The 27,746-nt window shown below is 39.7% G+C and overlaps 1 protein-coding gene across 4 annotated transcripts in view; it reads right to left on the bottom strand.

Moving 5' to 3' along the window:
• Positions 1 to 27,746, bottom strand: part of LOC124721190 (WD repeat-containing protein 7) — a 375,749-nt gene that overhangs the window by 226,576 nt on the left and 121,427 nt on the right. For all 4 annotated transcript variants that reach the window (XM_047246033.1, XM_047246035.1, XM_047246034.1 and 1 more), the window contains 3 exons: positions 11,311 to 11,393; positions 8,349 to 8,508; positions 3,748 to 3,968 (listed from right to left, as the gene is read on the bottom strand). In XM_047246033.1, the coding sequence (XP_047101989.1) occupies positions 3,748 to 3,968; positions 8,349 to 8,508; positions 11,311 to 11,393 (464 nt within the window). The remainder of the gene's footprint in view (positions 1 to 3,747; positions 3,969 to 8,348; positions 8,509 to 11,310; positions 11,394 to 27,746) is intronic.

Genomic DNA, 27,746 nt, shown 5'->3' with positions numbered 1-27,746 from the left:
AGATGGAAGTATCATTGTTGGATTGTAAGTCATTAAACAAAAATCTACATTTTTTGAAGAAATACACTTTTTACTGGTGAAGTGTAACCTCAGATCATACTTGTAGCAGTCCAACAATAGTATGGTGTCAGTAACAGAATTATCATCTCAAACTGTCAAAGGAAGGCGGGGGAGGGGGTAGGGTGGGGGAGGGGGTAGGACATGGGAGGGGGAAGGGCAGGGCAGGGGGAAAGGCAGGGCAGGGGGAAAGGCTGGGGAGGGGGAATGGCAGGGGAGGGGGAAAGGCAGGGGAGGGGGAAAGGCAGGGGAGGGGGTAAGGCAGGGGAGGGGGTAAGGCAGGGGAGGGGGTAAGGCAGGGGAGGGGGTAAGGCAGGGGAGGGGGTAAGGCAGGGGAGGGGGTAAGGCAGGGGAGGGGGTAAGGCAGGGGAGGGGGTAAGGCAGGGGAGGGGGTAAGGCAGGGGAGGGGGTAAGGCAGGGGAGGGGGTAAGGCAGGGGAGTGGAGCAGAGAGAGGAGGGGAGGGTGATCGTCAGGGGAGGGGAGCAGAGAGAGGAGGGGAGGGTGATCGTCAGGGGAGGGGAGCAGAGAGGAGGGGAGGGGAGCAGAGAGGAGGGGAGGGGAGCAGAGAGGAGGGGAGGGGAGCAGAGAGGAGGGGAGGGGAGCAGAGAGGAGGGGAGGGTGACCAGCAGGGGAGGGGAGAAGAGAGGAGGAGAGGGAGACCTGCAGGGGAGGGGAGGGTGACCGGCAGGGGAGGGATGCAGAGGGGAGGGTGACCGGCAGGGGAGGGATGCAGAGGGGAGGGTGACCGGCAGGGGAGGGATGCAGAGGGGAGGGTGACCGGCAGGGGAGGGATGCAGAGGGGAGGGTGACCGGCAGGGGAGGGATGCAGAGGGGAGGGTGACCGGCAGGGGAGGGATGCAGAGGGGAGGGTGACCGGCAGGGGAGGGATGCAGAGGGGAGGGTGACCGGCAGGGGAGGGATGCAGAGGGGAGGGTGACCGGCAGGGGAGGGATGCAGAGGGGAGGGTGACCGGCAGGGGAGGGATGCAGAGGGGAGGGTGACCGGCAGGGGAGGGATGCAGAGGGGAGGGTGACCGGCAGGGGAGGGATGCAGAGGGGAGGGTGACCGGCAGGGGAGGGATGCAGAGGGGAGGGTGACCGGCAGGGGAGGGATGCAGAGGGGAGGGTGACCGGCAGGGGAGGGATGCAGAGGGGAGGGTGACCGGCAGGGGAGGGATGCAGAGGGGAGGGTGACCGGCAGGGGAGGGATGCAGAGGGGAGGGGTCACCGGCAAGGGAGAGGAGGGAGACCGGCATGGCAGGGGAGCAGAGGAGAGGGGAGGGAGACCGGCAGGGCAGGGGAGCAGAGGAGAGGGGAGGGAGACCGGCAGGGCAGGGGAGCAGAGGAGAGGGGAGGGAGACCGGCAGGGCAGGGGAGCAGAGTGTAAGGCAGGGAGACCGACAGGGCAGGGGAGAAGAGTGTACGGGAGGGAGGCCGACAGGGGAGGGGAGCAGAGGGGAGGGAGGCCGACAGGGGAGGGGAGCAGAGGGGAGGGAGACCGGCAGGGGAGGGGAACAGTGGGGAGGGAGACCGGCAGGGGAGGGGAACAGTGAGGAGGGAGACTGGCAGGGGAGGGGAACAGTGGGGAGGGAGACCGGCAGGGGAGGGGAACAGTGGGGAGGGAGACCGGCAGGGGAGGGGAACAGTGGGGAGGGAGACCGGCAGGGGAGGGGAACAGTGGGGAGGGAGACCGGCAGGGGAGGGGAACAGTGGGGAGGGAGACCGGCAGGGGAGGGGAACAGTGGGGAGGGAGACCGGCAGGGGGGGGGGAACAGTGGGGAGGGAGACCGGCAGGGGGGGGGAACAGTGGGGAGGGAGACCGGCAGGGGGGGGGGAACAGTGGGGAGGGAGACCGGCAGGGGGGGGGGAACAGTGGGGAGGGAGACCGGCAGGGGGGGGGAACAGTGGGGAGGGAGACCGGCAGGGGGGGAACAGTGGGGAGGGAGACCGGCAGGGGGGGAACAGTGGGGAGGGAGACTGGCAGGGGGGGAACAGTGGGGAGGGAGACTGGCAGGGGGGGAACAGTGGGGAGGGAGACTGGCAGGGGGGGAACAGTGGGGAGGGAGACCGGCAGGGGAGGGGAACAGTGGGGAGGGAGACCGGCAGGGGAGGGGAACAGTGGGGAGGGAGACCGGCAGGGGAGGGGAACAGTGGGGAGGGAGGGGAGCAGAGGCGTGGGAGACCGGCAGGGGAGCAGAGGGGAGGGAGACCGGCAGGGGAGGGGAGGGGTGGGAGACTGGCAGGGGAGGGGTGGGAGACTGGCAGGGGAGGGGTGGGAGACTGGCAGGGGAGGGGTGGGAGACTGGCAGGGGAGGGGAGGGAGACTGGCAGGGGAGGGGAGGGAGACTGGCAGGGGAGGGGAGGGAGACTGGCAGGGGAGGGGAGGGAGACTGGCAGGGGAGGGGAGGGAGACTGGCAGGGGAGGGGAGGGAGAGTTGGTGGAGTGAGTGAGTGTGGGGAGCAGGAAGGACAGGGCAAGGCCAAAATCAGCCAGTTATTGTCAGTAGCCATGTGGTTGACCAGCATAGTAGTTTGTGCATACGAACTGTGAGTTAGGTATGGTGCAGTAAGGTTATTAAGAGTTAATTACATCAAAACATGAAAGTATAACTGTGTTTATTATTTTGAAAAATGGAAAAGGAGTGTCATGAAATGTTGTGGGTGGCAGGTTTAGGGAACTGGGACAGCATGAAAGAGATGCAAGCAACTATCAGGTACGTCTGAGACATTGTGCAGCAGTGACTATGCTGAGAAAGTTCACAACTCTTGACTGACAACTGCTGATGGACAGTTCAAATGTTGGTAGAGGACATGCACTTAGTGTCAAATGAGAATGCTTATGCAACTGTATCAGGACACTGGGCAAAAATATACTACATTTACAGTAACTGCCTCACTACATGATTTCTGAATAGAAACAAAGTAAAATGGGAGTGTTCTGAGACATAGTTGTCATGAAAGATAGCAATGCCACCTTTCGCGAATGGATCATTATGGAGGAAATTTGTGGCACCTGGAGTAAAACCCAGAATCACATTGGCAATGCATTGAGTCATGCAGTCCAGGACCATGGAAACCTAAGACGTTAGTTACAAGAAGTTGCAGCTCGAGACAATTATTACCTTCTTTGATACTTGAGGCATCATCCATAAAGAAATCACAACACTGAATGTGGCCATCTACATGAATATCTTGGATTGCCTTCTGAAGAGGGTCTGATGTGTGCATTCAAAACACATAGCAAATGGTTCCTGGAAAGGAGCACAATACTGAAAGGCCCAATACCACTATAACTGTGCATCATCTCCTGGCACATGAGGAGGTCATTTTGCTCCATTATTACCCCTCCCCCTTTCCTTGCACTTTGCAACCAAACCTTGCCCTTGTCGATTACTTCCTATCACCCCTTACAAAAATGCAACATGAATGCTCTACTGAACATCATCTCATAGGCTGCTTGTGCCCAGTATGTGAGGCCTCTGCATGTGTAGACAGAAATTTATAACGTATAACCATTGAAGATGATTATTTGGAAGGAAAATAAGCTGTATTCTTGCGTACATAAACCACTTCCCCTTCAAATTAATTATTTGCCATATTTATTGATCACATGTTATATAACAACACACAGCACTGTTAAAAATTATTTATATTAAGATTTAAGCAAACAATTATACAATGACTACTCACACTGCAACTATTAGGGGGAACCAGCAGTTGAGTGATTTCACCAGCATGAACACAAAAACGGTGCAAGAGATGCCCTGCATACAGATCCCACAGACAGACTGCAAAATCCACTCCACCAGATACTAAGTGTGATTTCTCGTAACGTGGGTGCACATTGTAGGGATACAGCAGACAGTTGACACGTCCTGTATGACCTAACAAGACCTGATGTGGTGGCCAATCTGAAAAAGATATAGTTTTTAAATGTTATGTTTGGGGCTATACTTTACCAAGAAGTGAGTCTCCAACCGCCCTAAATAAATGCAGTAAATAGTGAACACAGCAAAATTATGGAAACAGAAAATACCATTTGCAATTTGTTTTTTCAATATTATTTCTAAGAATGTGGTTTTTTAATGTAAAAGGTAAAAATGTGTGAAACGGATGAAAGCACTATTGACTAAGGTATGTATCAACCACTGTGCAGAGAGATTCTTTCATGAGAAGAGAGACACAGCTAATTGATTTAATCTATCTGTTACTGTTACAAAAAGTTGCAGTTTCCTACTCACAGTCCAACATACAATGGAAGAGCCACAGCTGTTACTAAGGAAAGATGGAAGGAATGAAAGTTAGTTAGTTAGTTAGTCAGTTAGTTAAGTGTTCCATTGATCAATAGCACGGAAAACCATTATGATGTGGAACGTGTCAAATGCAAAAGAAATGTGTACAGGAAACAAGGGTTTGGTTTTTTGTCTTTTACATTATAGTGTTATACCTAAATATTTCTATTATCTATCCCATTCCCTTAAATGGCACAAAATGCATACATTATACCTCCAGATTTATTTACTCATATTCAAGAATTCATCTATGGTATAGAAGGAGTTGTCAAGGAGGTATGATTTCAATTTGTCTTTGAAACTATTATTGCTGTCTGTCAGACACTTTATTTCATCTGGTAATTTATCAAACAGTTTTATAGCAGCATATTTTACCCCTTTCTGTGCCAAAGGTAGGTTAAGTAAAGGATAGTGTAGGTCTTTCTTGTTTCTAGTATTGTAATCATGAATGTCGCTGTTGATTTTAACCTGGTCCATGTTGTTGACAAAAAATTTCATTACTAAGTAAATGCACTGTGAAGCAGTTGTAAGAATTCCTAACCTTTTAAACAAATGCCTACAAGATGTGTGACTAAGAACCCCACACATTATTCTAACTGCTTTCTTTTGAGCAGTGAATACCTTTTGCCTAAGTGTTGAGTTGCCCCAGAATATTATTCCGTATGACATCAGAGAGTGGAAGTATGCAAAGTATGTTAGCTTACTAATTTCTACATCCTCAAAATTGGCAATTATTCTGATTGCAAAAGTTGCTGAACCTAGTTGCTTTAGGAGATCCAAAATATGACTTTTCCAATTAATATTCTCATCTATATGTACACCCAAAAACTTAGTATGCTCTGTCCTGGCTACTGACTTCTTTTGATGTGTTATGTTTATTGAAGGAATTATATTTTTTGCAGCAGAAAATTGGATGTACTGTGTTTTTTCAAAGTTCAGAGCAAGCCCATTCGCAGAATACCAATTCATAATTTTTCCAAAGACCTTATTTGTATCATTTTCTATCGGACTTTATTTTACCGGATTAATAATTATGCTTCTATCATCAGCAAACAGTGTCTGTTCAGCATCTTGTTTCACATAAGAAGGGAGGTCATTCACACATATCAAGAACAGGAGGTGACCCATGATCGAACCTTGTGGAACACCTAATGTAATTTCACTGTGGCTAACTCCTTTGAACCATTTTAAGCATATAAAAACACTTTTTGCTTCCTGTTCTGTAGATATGACTTAAACCTGTCATATGCTGTTCCATTTATACCATACAATTGTAATATCTCTAACAATGTCATTGTTCACACAATCAAATGCTTTTGATAAGTCACAGAATATCCCTACTGGTTACATTTTACTATTTAAAGACTCTGTTATGTGGACAGTGAAATTGTATATTGCTGCCTCAGTGGGACAGCATTTCTGAAATCCGAACTGTGATTTACTAAGTACCCCACAACTGTCGAGATGGCTAACCACTCTTGTGTACATTACTGTCCCAAAGATTTTTGAAAATGCTGTAAGCAAGGATACTGGCCAGTAATTATTCACATCTGTGGTTTCCCCCTCTTTGTAGAGAGGCCTGACAATGGCATATTTTAACCTGTCTGGAAAAATACCCTGAGTCAGTAATGCAATACATATGTGACTCAAAACATCAGCTGTAATTGCTCCACATTGTTTTAATAACTTGTTAGAGATGTCATCTACTCCAACAGAACATTTATTTTTCAAAAATTTAATAATTTTCCTTATTTCACAAGAGGTTGTTAGATGAAACTTAATCTGACTAAAATTTTTCAAAACTGACTCTTCCATGTACTGCCTGGCTTTTTCTTTTGAACTATTCTCACCAATTTTTTCTCCTACACTTAAGAAGTGATTGTTAAATACATTGGCTACCTGTGTACTGTTGATTAAGATGATCTCATTCTCTTTAACAGTAATTCTACCTACCCAGTGGTTACTTTTCCTGTCTCCCTTCAAACAACATTCTATATTGATTTGATTTTATTGCTGGAATTGTTAATTTCTTCTCTAACATACATATTTCTTGATTTCTTTACAACTTTTCTCAGTATATTACAATAATTTTTATACTGTACTTATGGATCTTTACTAGTTCTTGCTGTCCCATAGTTTTCTTTTTCTTTCTAAAGACACTTTAATACCTGTAGTAATTCAAGGATTCTTTGGAAAGTTTGTGGGTTACATTTAGTAATTTTCTTTGGAAAACAATGTTCAGAAAGGTATATAAATTTATCAAGAAATATGCTGCATTTATCATTAGCATTTGGCTCATTATATACATCTTCCCAGTTTACATTTCCTAAACTTTCTGTGAAGTGATCTATAGATACCGGGTTGAGCACCCTCACGCTTTTACTTAATGGTTTCTGAAGTGTACACCCTATTAGGTTTTGTAAGTTAATCAGTTGTGCATCATTGTCAGATAATCCATTTACCACAGGGAAAGCATGTGTTTTTTCTACATCCTCTTGCTGTGCAAATACATTATCTATTAGAGTACTACTGTCCTGAGCTATATGTGTAGGGAAATTGATCACAGATTCTAAGTTACATGTTGTTAACAACACTTCTAGTTCACTTTTCCTATCACAATTGCTTAGAAAGTTAACATTGAAATCACCACAGATTAGTAACTACTTCTTTTTGTCAGACAGATAGCATAATAGGGAGTCAAACTTTTTTATGAATAGCTCCCAATCTCCTATTGGAGACCTGTACACTGTTACTAATATCAACATAACGTTATCTATCTGAAGTTCACATGCACAAACCTCAAAGTGCTGATCAACACAAAATTTGCTTACTTCAACAGTTCTGTATTTATACTCCTGTTTCATGAAAATGGCAACTCCTCCTTTATCCATACTAGATCTACAAGTGTAAGATGCTAAATTATACCCATTTATATTGACATTTTCCATACCCACAGTTACATGGTGCTCAGACAAAGTATAGCAATCTCATTCTTATTTTTGAGATCATCTAAACACATTATCAGCTCATCTACTTTATTTTTTATTCCTCTGATAATGAAGGAAGGAAGGACAGGCGGAAGGAAGGTAAGTGTTTAACATCCTTTTTCAAAGGAACCATCCTGACACTATACGCAATTTACTTTGAAGTACAGCCATATTTGGGAAGGCTTCACAGTATGAATAATTAAATTCTCTCAAAAGTCAAAGAGATCCAGAACAAAATTATGGAGGTAGAATTTGGGGTGATAATTTGACAGCACTACTCAACTGAAGAAGAGTGGATGGTACATGCTCAGATTTGTTAGAACACTTTGACACACACCAACTACATACTTCAGTTAACAGTAATAATAAGTGATGAAAAATTGTTGTGTAAGAGACATTTCCTAGCGTGATGGGTGCAAATGTCACAATGTGCTCTCAGAGAAAATTATAAAATGGATTTCCAACTAGATTTTGTGCTTTATGCATGGTTCCACAATTAATTGACAAAACGAGTCACTGCAAATGTAATGTGTGTAACACACCTTGTGTGTGTGTGTGTGTGTGTGTGTGTGTGTGTGTGTGTGTGTGTCACATGCCGCCTTTCCAGCCACAATTAATGTAACTGCAGATAATTGTTAATTAATATTCTGTATGGTCACACATAAATATTGAGAATAAATAGATTTTAATTACTCACTAGCAATGGTACCATAATGAGAAATCCAAAATTGGGAACTTCAATGAAGTGTTAGCTTACTATCAATACGCACAAAAATATAAAGTAACTAGCAACCTGCACTGGCTTCTCACAGGTAGCACTAACTACCTGTCTATTTGTGGAAACTGTATTAAATGCCAAACCATAGTTCCTGAGATTAGCTTTCACATACAGACAGAAAAATGTGGAGGAGCAATTTCATTTACAATATGTATCAATTTGTTACTGAAACACATTAACAAAACTATGGAGTTTATAATGTGCCCAGTTATTTACACAATGTAATATACACACCGTCATATTGCTGATGACGTCCGTGAAGCAACTGGAGCATTATCGTTTGTGTTGCCGGCACAATAATAATCGAGCCATCTTCACGCCCTACAACCAATCTGCTCTGCTGTGGTAAATATATACTTGCTGTCAAAGCCACACCTTTTGGGCTTCCTGCATCCTGTAACATGTGATCATAAGGCACTGACACAGTCTATAATCCACAAACTGAATTAAAATGTCTCAAGGACTCACTTTTCTTACCAGAAGTTCATAACATACAAGTCTATGATTAATAATCATTTAGCAGCTTACACATAGTCATAGCCACATATTAAACAATAATAGTTTTTTTGCTTGTATCACAATAAATAAAGTCAATAATCAAACTGTGTATTGCAGATTTCTCTCAATATTTGTGTTTCTGCTTTGTTGTCATTGTTCATAATTTTTATTGTGTGTGTGTGTGTGTGTGTGTGTGTGTGTGTGTGTGTGTGTGTGTATTTTTGAACTTAAAATAATATTTGAAGACAGGGACTTAGGCCAGCTGCCTGAGGACTTTGAAGCCTTCTGCTGTTTGGTAGTAATTAAAACTTTTCATTGGTGTGGTGAAGTAGTTTACCATTGAAAGAATTTGTTATTATATCTATATCAGATGGGTTTTTAAAGTACTTATGCGACTTTGGAAACACACTTCCAGATACTACTTTTATGGAAACTATCTTTTGAGAGCTGAAAAAGTGTATTTTCACACTTTGTTTATGATACTTAAAAATGCTTTCAGACTAGGAAGGGCATTCTCATCCATAAACATTCACTTTGTTTTCCGAATTGGTTAGAATGTTAAAATAATCCAGATACATTTGTTTTCATTTTTTCAAGAATTTATACCACAAAATGTAACCTTCTACCACCCGCTTCTCAGACAAGGATTGTGGTACTCGCAAAGAATAAAAATTCCTCAAACAAAATTGATTTTTCAGAATGGTGAGAATCACAGCTGCAGACATGATCTAAGATTTCCTTGTGTATTTGTATGACAGATAACAGAGTGGTTTGCATGTGACGAGGCAAGTAAAAAAGAGAGAGAATACTTTGCCCCATTTGCAGTTGGCACTCTGTTTCACAAATACTCCTGACAGTTCTCTCACATGAAAAATAACAATGTGGAGGAATGTGCTGTTTGTATAAACTTTTCATCCTTCCAACACTGTTGCAATAACTTGAAATACAAGGAATATCACTGTTCAGCCTCACAGTAGTCATTTCCTTGCAGTTTGTCTAGGTGTGAAACTGTCTTCAAACTTATGGTTGGTTTGAACACTATAGTGCTGATTAGGTAAGGTCACAGTACTGAACAAGGGAGAGTCCTACTGGAGGTGGAACATCCTTGTTTTGTTCTGAATTTTTGAACTGATTTACCCAGCTATTTACATGGGACCTACAGTTTAGTAGGCATTCCAAACCGTGATGCAAACTGGCATTGTTCACATTAAAAAATCACTGTGAGAGTTGAATAACAAACATCCAAATGACAAAATAGTCATCACTATAAAGCACAAAGGGTTTGAACATTAAACAGTCAATACTTTTCAGAAGTGCATACTAGAAACAGAATGGACAGAATGACATTATTGGCTAATGCCACATGGTAAACTGCCATGAGGTATTGTCATCCTGCAGAATAAGGAGTAAAGAGTACAATCTCACGCCCCTTTGACATAAAGATTATTAGAAATGGACCACATGATCATAATGATGGAAAAAGGAATCTGGCTGTGTCATTTTCAAAGGAACCATCCCAACACCTTAATGGGCAGATGAGGGCTGAAATCTAGCACCTTTAAAATGTAAATTCCATTTGCTAACCACTGCACCACCTTGATCAACTTTGCCTATTTCAACTCTATCAATGGTAAATCATTGACAGCAATGGTAATATCCACAAGGGGAGTGCACACCTCTTGGTTAGATGGCATGAAAGGTTAGGTCTCCACATGCAAAGATGTAAGCCGAGATTTTTACCACTGGAGTGTCATAATGTAAAACATTCCTACTAACCTTCATACAACTCTGTTACGCGTAAGAATATATTTCAAAAGTAAATGACAGCTATGCAAATACTTATTTGAAGGAAGGCTCTTTGATTAGTGAGAAATTTCAACAAAGGCTGGAAACTTGCAACAGACATAAAATTCTGTGTTGACTGTCATGATACCCTCCACAAAAGACTGCCAATGATTTTCCAGTATGACATCTGCTGTAAACTGTCAGTCACATCCCCTACAAAACAAAACATTTAACAGATCCTCACAAATAGTGTACTGTTATAACAGGACTACTCTTACTGCAAATAAAACAAGACTAGTAAATGTAAAACTACACCGTTTCGAAAAGCTAAATTCAGATTCAAGAAAAAGCTATAAAATAAACTAATAAAAATCTATAGAAAAGCATAGGAAGTGAAAGTTACCCACAGTTACAAGAAAAGGAAGAAGTAAGTCAGTAAGTACATACAGATTGGTAAGAGCTAGACAGCTATTTAAATAACTAACAAGTTATTATCCTATGTCATGCTCTACAACACACTGTACTTTGTAAAAACAAAAATGTGGGAGGAGAGGCTACATTTGTAACAATAACTATTAACTCAATATACTGAAGTTACTTGATTCTCGAGAGTCACAGAGACTAGGGAAATAAATACTAAAAATCAGGAACTATAATCTAATTAACAAATATTCAGTTTCCAGCTGTTCTTAAGTCTGGTAACTCCAAATTCTTCATAATGTTCTTGATTCATCCTCAAAAATAAGGTAAAGCTGGGACAGGTTAAACATCTGTCACTGAATAACATTTATTGCCCACAAAATACATTCTAGATGTACTCTGTCTTTTTGTGGGCTTCACAAGAAAAATATGAAAATCATAACAGTGAGGGAATATATCAGTGCTGTCTTGAGTAAAAGGCTGACTAAATTACCAGTTGATCCAAAATGCCAACAGGTGGGCGCCTCATTGCTTTCCACGCCTCTGACAGACTTGTGGTCACAGCTGGAGGCATTCCTGGAAACCAAGAATATACCAACTAGCTTGATAGTAATTAAAATATATTTAGAACAGGAAATTACACTATCATTTTTCTCCCCTCGCGTGCCATCAACTACATATACATCCAAGTGTTAATAAATTGTTTGTCACAGAGGGTTTTCACATACATGCAATCCATCCACTTTAGTAAATGTAAATTACTGTAAGATTATGCACCAGTTCCCATCTGCAAGTGACATGAATACCATAATACCACACAGCAATGAATGGTTTGACAGAAAATTAGTACCAGAGTATTTCAATTTTTTAAATAATTTACAATAACTAACAAAGTGGTAGATAAACCAATTCAGTTCCAAAGTGCAATGTAACCATCTTGCTGATGATAAATGTCAAAAGAAAATCATTCAAAGTATATGTCTTCATGAAATATGAATTTTGTCAACAGTAGCTGAAATAACACTGATCACAACTTCTCTTCATTTCAATTCAACGCTGCAGATGACTTCCCTGCAAGTTTTGTAAGTGAAACAAGCCAGAGAACAGCATGGTTCTCAAAAGACGTGAAAATTCAGTCATCATTTCAGGTAATTTTATTACATCACATAGTGCTGCTCAGTATCTTACATCATACTGGACTCTCCACAAAATTTCTCAGGAGCCTTATATTTTGTTCCTAACAACTGAGTTGTTGTTGGGTAAAGTAAATTCACTAATTACAATTACATAAGTTGTTGATAATTTAAAAAATGTGGTTACAATGGAAATGCATTGTTTTAGCAGTTTTTTTTTGCATCGTTTTTGTTTGTAAATGATTGTGAATAGGCTTAATTCTTGTAACGTCTTTTTTGATTTTCGGTAATTTAATTGATTTATTCTAGCTAAAGTATTATTTTTGCCATGAGTGAGAAGTGCCTGACTTGCCATAGAATTGTTAGTTCCGGGGTTTGGTGTGATGGATGTAGTAGTTTTTTTCACTGGGGGGACTGCAGTGGCGTGGGTGTTGGGAAAGTGGATCAGGCTCATCAGTGGTTATGTAGGATTTGCAGCAGAGATAGGAAGATAGTGGAACAGGAGGGGAAAATTGCTGCCCTTCAGGCTGAGCTAGATCAGGCTAGGGAAGACCTGGACAGGTTAAGGAGGGAGAAGGGCAAAGAGAGGTGGGAAGTGGCAACAGGTAGCAGAAGGAACAGGCCTAGAACTAAGTCTGACAGTTTTGTGGTGAATGTCAAAAATAAGTTTGACCTGTTGCTTCAGTTAGAAACTGATGAGCCTCAAGCAGAGGTAGGTGTAGACAGGACACAACAAACTTTCAATAGGAAATTGAAAAAGAATGTAGGAAAGTCATCAAAAAGGAAGAAAGTTTTGTAGGTGTAGGCCAACTTCTGCAGGAGGAATTAGGACCAGAATACCAGGTCACAAATTTTTTCAAACCAAGTGCTAGTCTGGATCAGGTGACAGAGGATTTAGGTTCACTCTGTAAAGGATTTACCAGGGAAGACACCGTGGTTATTGTGGGAGGGCCAGGGAACAGCATCGACAGAGATCCTGGGTACAGTATAGAGAGTGACCTGGCAAAGATTGCGTCAGCATCGAGACACACCAATGTTGAATTTGTATCTGTCCTGAGACGCCATGACCGGCCTCATTTGAACTCTTCTGTTGGGAGAGTTAATTTGGAGTTGGAACAGCTGCTTGGGTCGGGTGCGGGGGCTCATATTGGTGTGGTTCCTGTTGATTATCTCAGTAGGTGGGACTATACCAGGCACGGCCTACATCTCAACAGGAAAGGGAAGGGGAAACTGGCTGGGGTAATAGCAGGAAATTTAAGGGGGCGAGGCACTGCCATGAATGGTAAAATACCAGTGGTTACAGGTGTTGGAGCAGCACCTTTTTTAGGATAGGTAAGACAGAAAGATGTCAAGTTCTACGAGAGGTCAGGATTGAAACAAATCTTCAGTTTAGGAAAGAAATTAAACAGCACAATTCTAGCACATTTGATCACCAATCACAGCTATCAATTATAAATTTTCACCAATCACCAGAAATTTTATCTCCACCAAGTTGTATCTCAGTCCTAGGTAATTGCATTGATGAATTAAAGTCACCCAACCCAGTTGACATAATCTGCCTCTCTGAACACCATGTGACCACTGGTATAGGAACTAGGCCTAAGCACAATGAGAAACTCAGACAGGAGAGTACTGCAAATGTTAGAATAAGGAAAGGTTCTCATAAAAGTATAATTAAAAATAATGTAAGTATATTTCATCAAAATATTGGGAGTTTAAAGAATAAAGTAGATGAGCTTCTGGTTTGTTTAGAAGATTTAGAAGCTGAGAATGAAATAGATATACTATGCCTGTCTGAGCATCACATTGTTACTGATATGGATAAGGTAAATGTAAGTGGATATAAGCTCTCTGCACATGTAATGAGAGAAAATATGGAGAAAGGAGGAGTTGCCATATATGTCAAAAGTTATCATTGTGCAAAAAGTATAGAAACAAAAAAGTTTTGTGTAGAGAAACACATAGAAGCATGTGCCTGTGAGCTTAAATTAAATAAAGGCACATTTATAATTGTAACTGTATATAGGTCCCCATCAGGAAATTTCCATCTATTTCTGAAAAATTTGGACTCCTTGTTGTGCTATCTGTCAAACAGGGGGAAGCAAATTATTATTTGTGGGGACTTCAATGTAGATTCTATGAAAGAGGGTAATAGGAAAAATGACCTTGAAGTATTACTCGGTTCTTTCAATTTGACACCCGTTATTGATTTTCCTACTCGGGTGGTAAAGGATAGCAGCTCACTGATAGATAACTTCTTTATAGACCAAGATAAGTTTAACCAGATAAATGCTCAGCCTGTTGAGAATGGTCTTTCTGATCATGGTGCACAGCTAGTTACAATATATGACATAGCTCCATTCAGCAATACTAAACAGTCCTCCAAAGTAGCACGTTCAGTAAACGATTTAACAATTGCAAATTTCAGGGAAAGCCTACAGCAGTTAGACTGGGATGAGGTGTACCGTGAACCTGATGCCAATTTAAAATATAATTTATTTCATGACATTTTTGTAAATGCATTTGAAAACTGCTTCCCCAAGAAAATAGTTAAATATACTCGTAAGAAACCTTGTAACAAACCATGGCTTACTAAGGGTATAAAAATATCTTTAACCGGAAAAGGGAAATGTATCTGACAGCAAGAAAGAGTAGTGACCCAGAAACTATCAAAAACTATAAAAACTACTGTGTTATATTAAGAAAAGTTATTAAAAAATCCAGGAGTATGTGTATCATGTCTGAAATCAGCAACTCTGATAATAAAATTAAAACAATTTGGAATATTATTAAAAGAGAAACAGGCCAACCAAGAGCAGAGGAAGACAGTATTACCATCAAATTGAATGAAAACTTTACGAACAAAAAGTCAGAAGTTGAAAATATTTTTAATAATAATTTTCTAAATGTTGTGGATATAGTAGGATCCAGGTGTTCATTAGAAGATTCTAGGCTGTTAATGAAAGAGGCCATACCTATGCAATTTGATACAATTGAAATCTCACCCACTTCTCCCTCTGAAATTAGGAAAATAATAAACTTGCTTAAATGCAAAAACTCACATGGAATTGATGGCATTTCCAGCAAAATACTAAAAGCTTGTTCTCAACAGATAAGTAAGATTCTCAGCCACCTGTGTAATAGCTCTCTGGAACAGGGCATTTTCCCTGATAGACTGAAATATGCTATTGTTATACCTTTGCATAAAAAGGGGGCTAGATCTGATGTCAACAATTACCGTCCAATCTCCCTTCTAACAGCTTTATCCAAAATTTTTGAGAAAGTAATGTATTCAAGAGTAGATTCACATATCTGTAAAAATGAAGTACTAACAAAATGTCAGTTTGGTTTCCAGAAAGGTTTTTCAACAGAAAATGCCATATATGCTTTCACCAGTCAAATTTTGAATGATCTGAATAACCGAACACCACCCATTGGGATTTTTTGTGATCTCTCAAAGGCTTTTGATTGTGTAAATCATGAAATTCTGCTAGACAAGCTCAAGTATTGTGGCATGAGTGGGACAGTGCACAAATGGTTTAATTCGTACCTAACTGGAAGAGTGCAGAAAGTTGAAATAAGTAGTTCTCGTAACATGCAAAGATCAGAACATTCCTCAAACTGGGGAACTATCAAGCATGGGGTTCCACAAGGGTCAGTCTTGGGTCCTTTGTTGTTCTTATTATATATTAATGACTTGCCATTCTATATTCATGAAGAGGCAAAGTTAGTTCTCTTTGCTGATGATACAAGTATAGTAATCACACCTGACAAACAAGAATTAACTGATGAAATTGTCAATACTGTCTTTCAGAAAATTACTAAGTGGTTCCTTGTAAACGGACTCTCACTGAATTTTGATAAGACACAGTACATACAGTTCCGTACAGGGAATGGTATGACGCCATTAATAAATATAGACCTTAATCAGAAGCATATAGCTAAGGTAGAATAATCCAAATTTTTAGGTGTGTCCATTGATGAAAGATTAAATTGGAAGAAACACATTGATAATCTGCTGAAACGTTTGAGTTCAGCTACTTATGCAATAAGGGTCATTGCAAATTTTGGTGATAAACATCTTAGTAAATTAGCTTACTACGCCTATTTTCACTCATTGCTTTCATATGGCATCATATTTTGGGGGAATTCATCACTGAGGAATAAAGTATTTATTGCACAAAAGCGTGTAACCAGAATAATAGCTGGAGTCCACCCAAGATCATCCTGCAGACATTTATTTAAGGATCTAGGGATATTCGCAGTAGCTTCTCAGTATATATACTCTCTTATGAAATTTGTTATTAACAACCAAACCCAATTCAAAAGTAATAGCAGTGTGCATAACTACAATACTAGGAGAAAGGATGATCTTCACTATTCAAGATTAAATCTAACTTTGGCACAGAAAGGGGTGAATTATACTGGCACTAAAGTCTTTGGTCACTTACCAAATAGTATCAAAAGTCTGACAGATACCCAACAAGTATTTAAGAAGAAATTAAAAGAATTTCTGAATGACAACTCCTCCTACTCCATAGAGGAATTTTTAGATATAAATTAAGAAAAAAAAAATTTAAAAAATAAAAAAAAAATAAAAAGAAAAAAGAAAAACATAAAACACAAAAAAATAAAGTTGTTATATTAACTTAAGTATGTTGTTAAATTAACCTAATTATGTCATGTATTAGAAAATTCGACTCGTTCCACATCACTACGAAATATCGTATTCATGATCCATGGAACTAGTATTAATCTAATCTAATCTCTAATCTAATTTAGATGAACAAATTTAAAAATGTTGTCATGCTACAAGAGTGAAGACCAGCAAAGCCTTCATTCTTTGAAACTAACTGTTTAAAAAAAGTTGTGCTGATTGCGAACTTTTCGACCTAAATGTTTGGTTTTGCAAGAACTTCAACATTTTATTTTTCCGAAATGACCTTCGTTTTCTTCATTTGGCTGTATTTAAGCTTTCAACAATTGATTGTTCTATTGAAAAGAGTGTCATTTTTTCACCACTGAACTGAATGGGTGTCCGATTTAAGGTGTTTCTGAATGTGATTTACATTTTCCCATTCAATTTGATGATTGCAAAATCTGCAGACTATCAAAGTTTGACCTTTCATGGGCATTTATAGTTATGCCATCCTCACTTGAAAATGCTACACACAGGGCTGGCAAGGCACTCAGCACAGACATAGAACCAAAAGTAACTATTTTAATGTTACGCAAAGAATTTCACCACAGTCAAAACACTTGACAGACTTTGTTTTTTCAATCACTATGGTGCAGAGTGCAGACAGTATACTTGTATAGTTGCAGACAAGTATGTGTGTAAACAAAACAGGATTATGACCGCCAAAGGAGGGGGGGGGGGGGCGGGGGGGGGGGAGAGAGGGACACGGAAAGAAGCCCCGCGTCTTCTCTCACAGAGCAGCAGCCTACACCTGTTTTTCTCTGAAAGCAGAACTGACACAGGGATTACTGATCTCTTCTGGTGTTATAAGGGTTGTTCTAGAAATTCAGGAAAAGAAACAACATGCAATGCACAACACACAGCATTTGGGAACAGCTACCATGCAATTGCTTGTCGAGGTTGGCAGAATATTGTTAGCAACATAGTTCAGGCCTGACTTCTAGTGCAATTTGATGCAAACATGGGTCAATACATTCACCACCTAATTTGCCATATTGAAGTGTCAGTATGAAAACAACTTCTGAACTTAAGTTAACCAACAAATGTACTGGGTATAAAATGATAGGCCCCATGGCTGATTACTACTTTGCATTATGCAGTGTGTATTTTAAATAAACCATTCAACCATCCACTACTGCTTTGGCACCAGACCATGAAGTGCACCGATACATCATTGCATTTTTGCAAACAGGTTTTTACACAATTATCTTTCCAAACTGGGCTTCAGAAGATGATGTATGATGCCAGTAACAGAAAATTGGTTGCATTTCAATATTTACATGCAGAAAATAAAGCTATTTCAGACTATCTCTAATAAAATAGTTCATCTGGATACAGTTCACGAAAAAATAGTGTCTATTATGTGTTTTTGCATTTTCACATTTTGGGGCAGAAGTCGCACCTATTTGGCATTTACAACAAAATGCGAAATTTTCCGGTCCTTAGGTATAAGATACAAAGAAATTACAGAGCTCTTATTTTCATGGAAAAATTATACAAATCAACAATGCTGATTACATTTTTGTTAATTACACAGAAACTATATTAACCTAAATATTCCTACCGTGGTCCTATTTCAAATATTAATTTATTATTTTTTAATGTGAACAGAATTTTGATCTATAATACAGCAGTCCGAATAAACAATTACCTCACAATGTTAATCTGGTTTCATTTTATGAATTTCAACAAATACAAGGTAATTCGATGTGATGTTAGCCAAAAGCATAGTAAGGTGACAGTATGATAAATAGAGTTGTTACAGGTTTCAAAGATTATAATTGCAGTATAGTTGGTGCCTCTTTTGTTACTCAATTGTTCATAAGTGAAAAGCTCTAATGCAATTAAACGAATTGACAATATACGTTCTCACCAATCGATGGATGTAATATTTGTGAGTAAACGGAATTGAAGTTGTTGAAAATTATAGTACAGATCTCATAAGGTGAAGTTACTTATATCGGTCCTGCCTAATGACGTAATAGTTAATCAGCAATTCAAATTAGCTTCTAAATCATAAGAAAAATGAGTTGCATTTCAATAACCCCCCCCCCCCCCCCCACCCAAAAGTATTGTACAACCATAGGTTGAACAAAACTTTTGCAGGCAATCCTGGAAACAGTAAACAAAGCACAATAACCTGATCATTCATATGTATGACAGTAAAAACAAATAATACATCTTTTTGTAGCAAATGGTCATTTGGAACAGTAGTACTATGTTAAGAACAAAACTTTTTCAACTTACCCTTACATACTACAAAATCAACTTTTTTCCATGATGTAAATCATTTTTCAGGAATGTTTGGCCAATGCACAAAAAACTAACATATCTTCTAACTTTTGTTTTGAGGCAAGCAAGCACAACTTCCACCTCAATTTTCCACTTGAAACACGATAACTAGTGATAGTTCCATAGATCTCCCTATACAAATAGTCAATTTACAGTATATCATTTCTCCACATTTACTCTAATCTGAGTCTAACAACCATCAGTGTCTTCTCATTGCCAAAAGCACATATAATCTCCTATCAATATTTACTCAACAGATCATTTACATTCAAATACATATTTTCTTTCCACCAAGAGCACATCAGTATAAGTTTTCTTTTTCCCCCATGACAGTGCATTTCAAGTTAACTATCAGATAACTCGATCAATATCAATTTTATATACAAGCTAACTAATGTAAGTGAGTAGCGTTCGTGCCAACTGTTCTAGTTCACACTACAGATATGAATGATAAGTCTGAATTCAGCAAATCCGAATTCAACAAATCTCATTTACCTTGCTGAAATAAAACTTTTGTGTCTTGAAACAGTAGTGTTGTTGCATATCACATGTATCAAGCAATGAAAACTATTCATTTCATAAATCTCCAACTCAACCACGTACATATGCAGACAGGGTGAACATTAATAAAACTGACAAACTGCAGGAATGGATTCCTGAGTGGAAATGGAGGAAAAAGGGTCCTATGAACATATATCTGGAAATGCATCATTGCTACCATAAATGGCGCTGATGAATGACAGTTCCTGTAACCATTTGCCGTGTGTCCCTAGTGAGTTGCAGGCCTTGTGATTGACACAATGTACAGGAAGCAGCAGAATGATCTGGTATTCATGTCACAAACAAGCCAAGATGGTGTTTTTGTATGGCAGCACGGCTATAACAAAACAAGTACCTTAACAGACAACAACTACTTCACACAACATTTCAAGCTTTTATGGGGCATTTGTGTGATTATGGGTCCTTTCAGGAAAATGAATCTCATGGAGGTGGAGGACTGTGTGTGCACCAGCTTTGGAGCTATAGTTTGCCTCAATGTTCTGTAGAACCTGCTCCTCCAAATCTGGTGTACGTACAGTCTGCTGCCTCCCTGTACGTGGGTGATGTGGTTGGGTCTAAGAGGATACTTGGTTTGATATAGCTGTGCTGCCTCTCAACTGTTTCCATCTGCTTGGTCATATATAAAAGCTATTTCAGCTTGTTACCGACATGAATACACACAAGTAACTGTGTGCTCAAGGTAACTGTGTAGGACCCTCTCCGTGGGCACTGAGCTTCACATAGTTACAACTGTAAGTAGTTAACTATCCGAGTATGTAGTTTGTAAAGCTTTGAAACACAGGGCATAAGAAGATTTATGCAATTAAGACTCTATTCATGGTTACTCGTCCAATACTGTGTATCATTATGGTAAAATGTGTTGAAGTCTCAAATGGATGCTCCAGGTAATTTGAAAGACACTTGGCACAGTACAGATTGTCCACAAATGTGTGTGTGTGTGTGTGTGTGTGTGTGTGTGTGTGTGTGTGTGTGCAGAAAGAAAGAAAGAGAGAGAGAGAGAGAGAGAGAGAGAGAGAGAGAGAGAGAGAGAGAGTTTTATGGACTGTAAGACGCACTTTTTCCTTCGAAAAATTGCCTCCAAAATTCAGATACTCAAAATTAATATAAAAATGTCCTTTTTTTAAATTCCCACCAGTCTTAAAAATGGCCAAATATTTGATGTCACAGTAAGCATGCCTCTAACTGGCAACACAGGATTCAACTAGCAGCAGTGCACCACTGTGACGAATGGGAGTTGCGAGTATTAAGAGCTTACTAACACTATCTGCCTGCCACCTCACCACCATAAACCCAGAACATTGTCTAGCCTATGATGTGTCACTGCAATCTATGGTGCCAGTGAACGTGAATTGAAAGTGATTTGTGTTATTTGTAATGGCACAAATTTTTGTTCTTAGCTAGTTTTGTAACAGAAAAAAATAAAAGGTATTCATATGATGTGGGCTATAAATTGAAAATAGCAGCAAATGTAAGATGGAAACAGAGTGGCTGAGTGGCATTTCGGCCTCCACCAACAGAAAAACCCATGCATGATTGGTGGGCTAGTAAAGAAGAACTGAAAAAAAATGAGGAAGACTAAATGTGCAAAATAGCCAAAACTAGAAGATGACAAACTGAAATGGATTCAAGGACACTGTCAAAATGGCACTGGAATTAATACAAAAATGATTCAAATGGATACGAACCAAAACCAAAATATCTCAGAAAATGCCACTATATTATCTTTCATTGCTTTATTATTCAACATCAAAAGAAAATCAGTGTGGAATAGATAATATGGACAAAACTTCTCTGACATTTGATGCCCCAAGTAGCAGAACTGTTGCCATGAAAAGTGGTAACACTATAGCTATAAAAACAAGTGGGCTTGAAAAAATGCACTACACTGTTGTCATTTCATGCTGTGCTGACTGTACTAAACTTAATCCAATGATCATTTTCAAGTGCAAAACACCAGGTGGTGGTGCTCACATACATGAAAAAGTTTGGATGGATGAGCCTGGTATTATATTATGGATTAACAGAGTGTGGGAGTCAAGGAAAGGTACTTTACTGAAGAAGAGTTCTCTTCTTGTGCTAGATCAGTTCAGTAGTGATCTGAAAAATTCTGTGAAAGAGAAATTGAGACAGGGAAATACAGAGCCTGCAGTTATTCTGGGAGGACTTACTTCACAACTGCAACCTCTTGACATCTCAATTAATAAACCATACTACTACTTCCACTGCCACCCTTAATTTTGACTCGTTACAGGAAACTCGGCAGCATTATCCCCATCTTTTATTCTCTCTCTTAGCTTTTTGATACACCACAAATGAAGCCCATTGTCAACCAGGCTATTACTCCTCCAATTATCAGTTTAAACACAAATATGTGGACTCCCCTGTATACCAAAATTATCAGTGTTTTCATATTCATACAACAAATCCTCTTCTGTCTCTCTCAAACCCGTACCTTTTACTTTCTCTATAGATTTTCCATTTTCCACAGGCTACAAGCTTTCCAAAACTACACTGACAACATTGCAATCTACTGGCTCCTCATTACACTCAAAATTCACCTCAACACTCCTCCCACTCTGGATGTATGTCCTGACATATTCCCTTCAAAACATCCTGCATTTCACTACCATTACTAAATTTATCAAAATAATCACAAGGCATCTTCAAACCCTCATCACTAATCAGCTCACTTTGTTTACTGACATCAGAACAAGTGGACACTATTTCACTGACACTAACTGGTGTAATCAGATCATCATGTACTTCCCTGTTCTTCACTAAATCATTATCACGACCTACAATTGTACTCTTGACACGTTTCCTCAATCTTTCCCCTTTAATCTCAACATAATTCATCAACTCTTAATTCTTCACAGCGCATAATATCATCATCACTTTCAACATCAGAAACATCATTAACAGCAACATTATCTAAATTATTATGAATAACATCATTCTTCACAGCACAAGGCTCACCACCACCATCACCACCACCCCACCCATCTAAAAATTTCTTTACACATTTTATTTTCACATTATCTGACGTATTGTTAATAAAAGTATTCTTACACAGGCAAATGAAGTCCACTGGGTGAGTTTTGTTTCCCCTGTAAAAATTCTAATTTTTATACTGTTCTCAGTAATACCATTGTTACTACAAAAATTTCTAGTTCCAACTTTTTTTCATCTGCTTTTGCCATAACATCTGAAATATTACCAATACATGCACCAACACCAACTTTTACATCTGACAATTCTTTTTTAAATATACTATTTGTTTCACTCAATTTCAAATTAATACTGTCATTTTCATTTTTAATCATAGACTGGAAGACTTTTAGCCCCCTGTCATTGCCTCACTGATCAGTTTATTTGCAACTTTTTCAGCTTTGTTTTCTACATAAGTAATACAAATTTCATATATTCAATGCTCTTTGTTTACATGTGTTTTAAAATCATTTAAATCTTTTTCTAATCTCTCAGTTGTCTCTGCAGTTTTCTTTACCTGAATTCTGACATCATCTACATCTTTTCTGATAGATTTTAGTGCTCGACTTCCCCTCTTCAAGTTTTTATCGAAACTATTTAATTTTTTCTCTAATTTCTCACTTTATTTTTCATGCATTCTTTTTTCCTTTTTGCAGTCTGGCTGTCTAGTGCCACTAATGCCATTTCCTCATGACTGAAACCTTGAATTGGTGAACTAATACTGTCTGAACCTCCACCTACTTCGTCTCCTTTTGAGTATATGTCATTAACATATTTTCAATTGTCTCCTCATTATCTTGCATCAAATTTTCTACCTCCTTCACTTCTTGACTGCCAACCCTATTATTGTCACACATTAAAAACACTCATTAAACAACAATTTTTCACAAGGCCTACTGAACAGACAGCGCTGTAGAAAAGCTGAAATAACTGACGATTGTGTACCTCAGTTGTTGTGATTGTAACCACTGGTACTCACAGATTCACACTCCAATTCCCTCATCCTTGCAATTTTTTGGGTCCAGAATGTTCCACCGTCAAGTCCAAAATGTTACTTTCCAAATAAAATCATCTTTCAGTCCTAATGTTAAAAATGATACACCTGAAACTCTCAAGTTCACTTTAGCACTGTTACCGGAATTAAATCACCATCTCAACTCATTCCACCATATTGGGCCATATGAATAATACAGAGAATATAGTTTATACTCAAAATTTCAGTGAAAATTCTCAGGTTTGCATGAATAAAGCAAATCAGAAAATATACTAAGCCCGAGAATGTTACCAGAATGAGTAAAAAGGTAGGTGAACCTGCTAGAAACCAAAGAACATTCTCTGATTTGATATGAATAAAATGCACAAGTAGAGAACATTCTTTTTTTGAAATGAGCTCTGTAGCATTCTTCAAGCTCAGTCAATCCTGTTCAGGTTAAGTTTTACCAAGTTTTTTAGTAAAATGACAGAATTTATGTTGCTTGGAAGGCAAAAAAAGGCCAAAGAAATACTGAAGAGAGAAACAATAGAAGTTTATATGGGTTTAATAATAAAAACATTATTTGCTTGATGAACTTCCTTCCCAAAAATCATGAAAGAAGAGGGGGTGACTTTTCAAACAAAGTGAAATTTAAAACATTTTTGTCACTATTTTGTAGAACTGAGTTTCACCCTGATGTATGAGAAGATTTAGGTATATGCCACATAACAGTGTCACTGACATTTTCAGATGTTCATCTTCACGTTTTCTCACAGAATGAATCTTATATTTTTTATGTCAGAATTAAGTAGGTGGATCAAAAAATTAACAACTGCTTTATTACAAAACTAGCAATCTGTTTCTCATAACGAACTGCATGGGTGACTGTTTACTTACTCAACGGGTGAGTGGACCATTATGCATCATATTTAACCAAACTTATCTCGTGTTACAAAACTCTGAGACACTTCCTGTTTGCAGTAGATGAAAATGTCATATAATATTAAGACTCCATTTGTATAGTGTGTCCACTGAACTTAAATAACAGAACAGTTTCCCCACATGTTGAAAATTCATATCATCCCAAAAAATGCATTTTCATACACTACTGGCCATTAAAATTGCTACACCAAGCAGAAATGCAGATGATAAATGCGTATTCATTGGACAAATATATTATACTAGAACTGACATGTGATTACATTTTCACGCAATTTGGGTGCATAGATCCTGAGAAATCACTACCCAGAACAATCACCTCTGGCCGTAATAACGGACTTGATACGCCTGGGCATTGAGTCAAACAGAGCTCGGATGGTGTGTACAGGTACAACTGCCCATGCAGCTTCAACACGATACTACAGTTCATCAAGAGTAGTGACTGGCGTATTGTGACGAGCCAGTTGCTCAGCCACCTTTGACCAGACGTTTTCAATTGGTGAGAGATCTGGAGAATGTGCTGGCCAGGGCAGCAGTCGAACATTTTCTGTATCCAGAAAGGCCCGTACAGGACCTGCAACATGCGGTCATGCATTATCCTGCTGAAATGTAGGGTTTCACAGCAATCGAATGAAGGGTAGAGCCACAGGTTGTAACACATCTGAAATGTAACGTCCACTGTTCAAAGTGCCGTCAATGCGAACGAGAGGCAATCGAAACGAGTAACCAATGGCATCCCATACATACCAACACGCCGGGTGATACGCCAGTACGGCAATGATGAATACACGCTTCCAATGTGCGTTCACCACGATGTCGCCAAACACAGATGCGACCATCATGATGCTGTAAACAGAACCTGGATTCATTCGAAAAAATGACGTTTTGCCATTCATGCACCCAGGTCCATCGTTGAGTACACCATCGCTAGCACTCCTGTCTGTGATACAGCATCAAGGGTAATCGCAGCCATGGTCTCCGAGCTGACAGTCCATGCTGCTGCAAATGTCGTCCAACTGTTCGTGCAGATGGTTTTTGTCTTGCAAATGTCCCCATCTGTTGACTCACAGATCCAGACGTGGCTGCACCATCCGTTACAGCCACGCGGATAAGATGCCTGTCATCTCGACTGCTAGTGATACGAGGCCATTGGAATCCAGCACGGCGTTCCTTATTATCCTCCTGAACCCACCGATTCCATATTCTGCTAACAGTCATTGGATCTTGACCAATGCGAGCAGCAATGTCGCGATACGATAAACCGCAATTGTGATAGGCTACAATCCGACCTTTATCAAAGATGGAAACATGATGGTACGCATTTCTCCTCCTTACACGAGGCATCACTACAACGTTTCACTAGGCAACGCTGGTCAACTGCTGTTTGTGTATGAGAAATCAGTTGGAAACTTTCCTCATGTCAGCATGTTGTAGGTGTCGCCACCAGTGCCAACCTTGTGTGAATGCTCTTTAAAAGCTAATCATTTGCATATCACAGCATCTTCTTCCTGTCGGTTAAATTTCGTGTCTGTAGCACGTCATCTTCGTGGTGTAGCAATTTTAATGGCCAGTAGTGTAATTTGTTGTCACACATAAAAGTAAAATTGAAACACGGTGTAACACTTCCAGAACACACTGATGCTAGTTCCATATTTTACACTAAATAGTTTGCCTGTTTGATCAAGTTAAATGAAATGTAATATTATGAGTGGGTTCTGTGCTAGACACAGCAGATGGCACACACTAAGGACCTTCTCAAGGAGGAGGGGAGATAGTGAAAATTACCTCCGTTATCAGAGAATATGCTTTGAATTTTTTATTCATATGAACCTGAGTGTCCCCATGAACCACGGACCTTGCAGTTGGTGGGAAGGTTCATGTGCCTCGGCAATGTAGATAGCCATACCACAGGTGCAACCACAATGAAGGGGTATCTGAGGCCAGACAAACATGGTTTCTATAGAGGGCAGCAGCCTTTTTGGTAGTTGTACGGGCAGCAGTCCAGATGACTGACTGATCTGGGCTCGTAACATCAACCAAAATGGCCTTGCTCTTTTGGTACTGCAAAAGGCTGAAATAAAGGGGGACACCACAGCCATAATTTTTCCCAAGGGCATGTAGCTCTACTGTACGGTTAAATGATGATAGTTTCCTCTTGGGTAAAATATTCCGGAGGTAAAGTAGCCCCCATTCAGATCTCCGGATGGGGACTACTCAGGAGCAACAAAACAGGCATTCTATGGATCGAAGCATTGAATGTTAGATCCCTTGGAGTAGAAAATTAAAAAAAAGAAAATGGATATGTTGAAGTTAAATGTAGTAGGAATATATGAAATTTGGTGGCAGGAGGAACAGGACCTCTCGTCACGTGACTACAGGGTTATAAACATGAAAACAAATAGTGGTAATGAAAGAGAAGGTTTAACAATGAATAAGAAAATAAGATTATGGGTAAGCTACTATGAACAGCACAGTGAAACCATTATTGTAGCCATGATAGACATGAAGCTCACACCCCACAGTAGTACAAGCTTATATGCCAACTAGCTCTAGAGTTGAAAAAGAGATTGAAGATATGTGCAATGAGATAAAATGAATTATTCAGATAGTTAAGCGACACAAAAATTTGATAGTAATGGGGCACTGGAATTCAATAGTAGGAAAAGGAAGGGAAGGAAAAATAGTAGGTGAGTATGGACTGGTGGAAAGGAATGAAAGAGGAAGCAACCTGGTAGAGTTTTGCACAGAGCATAACTTAATCAGCGCTAACACTTTGTTTAAGAATAATAAAAGAAGGTTGTATATGTTGAAGAGACTTTGAGACACTGGAAGGTTTCAGATTGATTATACAATGAAAAGACAGAGATTTGGAAACCAGGTTTTAAATTGCATAGCATTTCCAGGGGCTGAAGTGGAGTCCAACCACAATTTATTGGTCACAAACTGTACATTAAGATTGAAAAAACTGGAAAAAGGTACAAAATTAAGGAGCTGGTACCTGAATAAGTTGAAAGAACTAGAGGTCACTGAGAGTTCAGAGGGAGCAATAGGCAACAGCTGATTATAATAGGGGAAAGGAATACAAAAAACGACAAATGGATAGCTTTAAGAGATGAAATAGTGAAGGCAGTGGAGGATCAAACAGGTAAAAAGACTATGCCTTCTAGAAATCATTGGACAACATAGGTGATATTGAATTTAATTGATAAAAGGAGGAAATATAAAATTGCAGCAAATGGATCAGACAAAAAGGAATACAAACGTTTAAAACATCAGACTGGCAGGAAGTGCAAAATGGCTAGAGGACAAATGTCTGTATTTAGAAGCATTTTTCACTTGGGGAA

The sequence above is a fragment of the Schistocerca piceifrons genome, chromosome X (genome assembly GCF_021461385.2).
Source record: "Schistocerca piceifrons isolate TAMUIC-IGC-003096 chromosome X, iqSchPice1.1, whole genome shotgun sequence".
NCBI classification, from domain to species: domain Eukaryota; kingdom Metazoa; phylum Arthropoda; class Insecta; order Orthoptera; family Acrididae; genus Schistocerca; species Schistocerca piceifrons.
The sequence above is the reverse complement of the archived record's forward strand: the minus strand, read 5'-3'. Positions and strand labels throughout refer to the sequence as shown.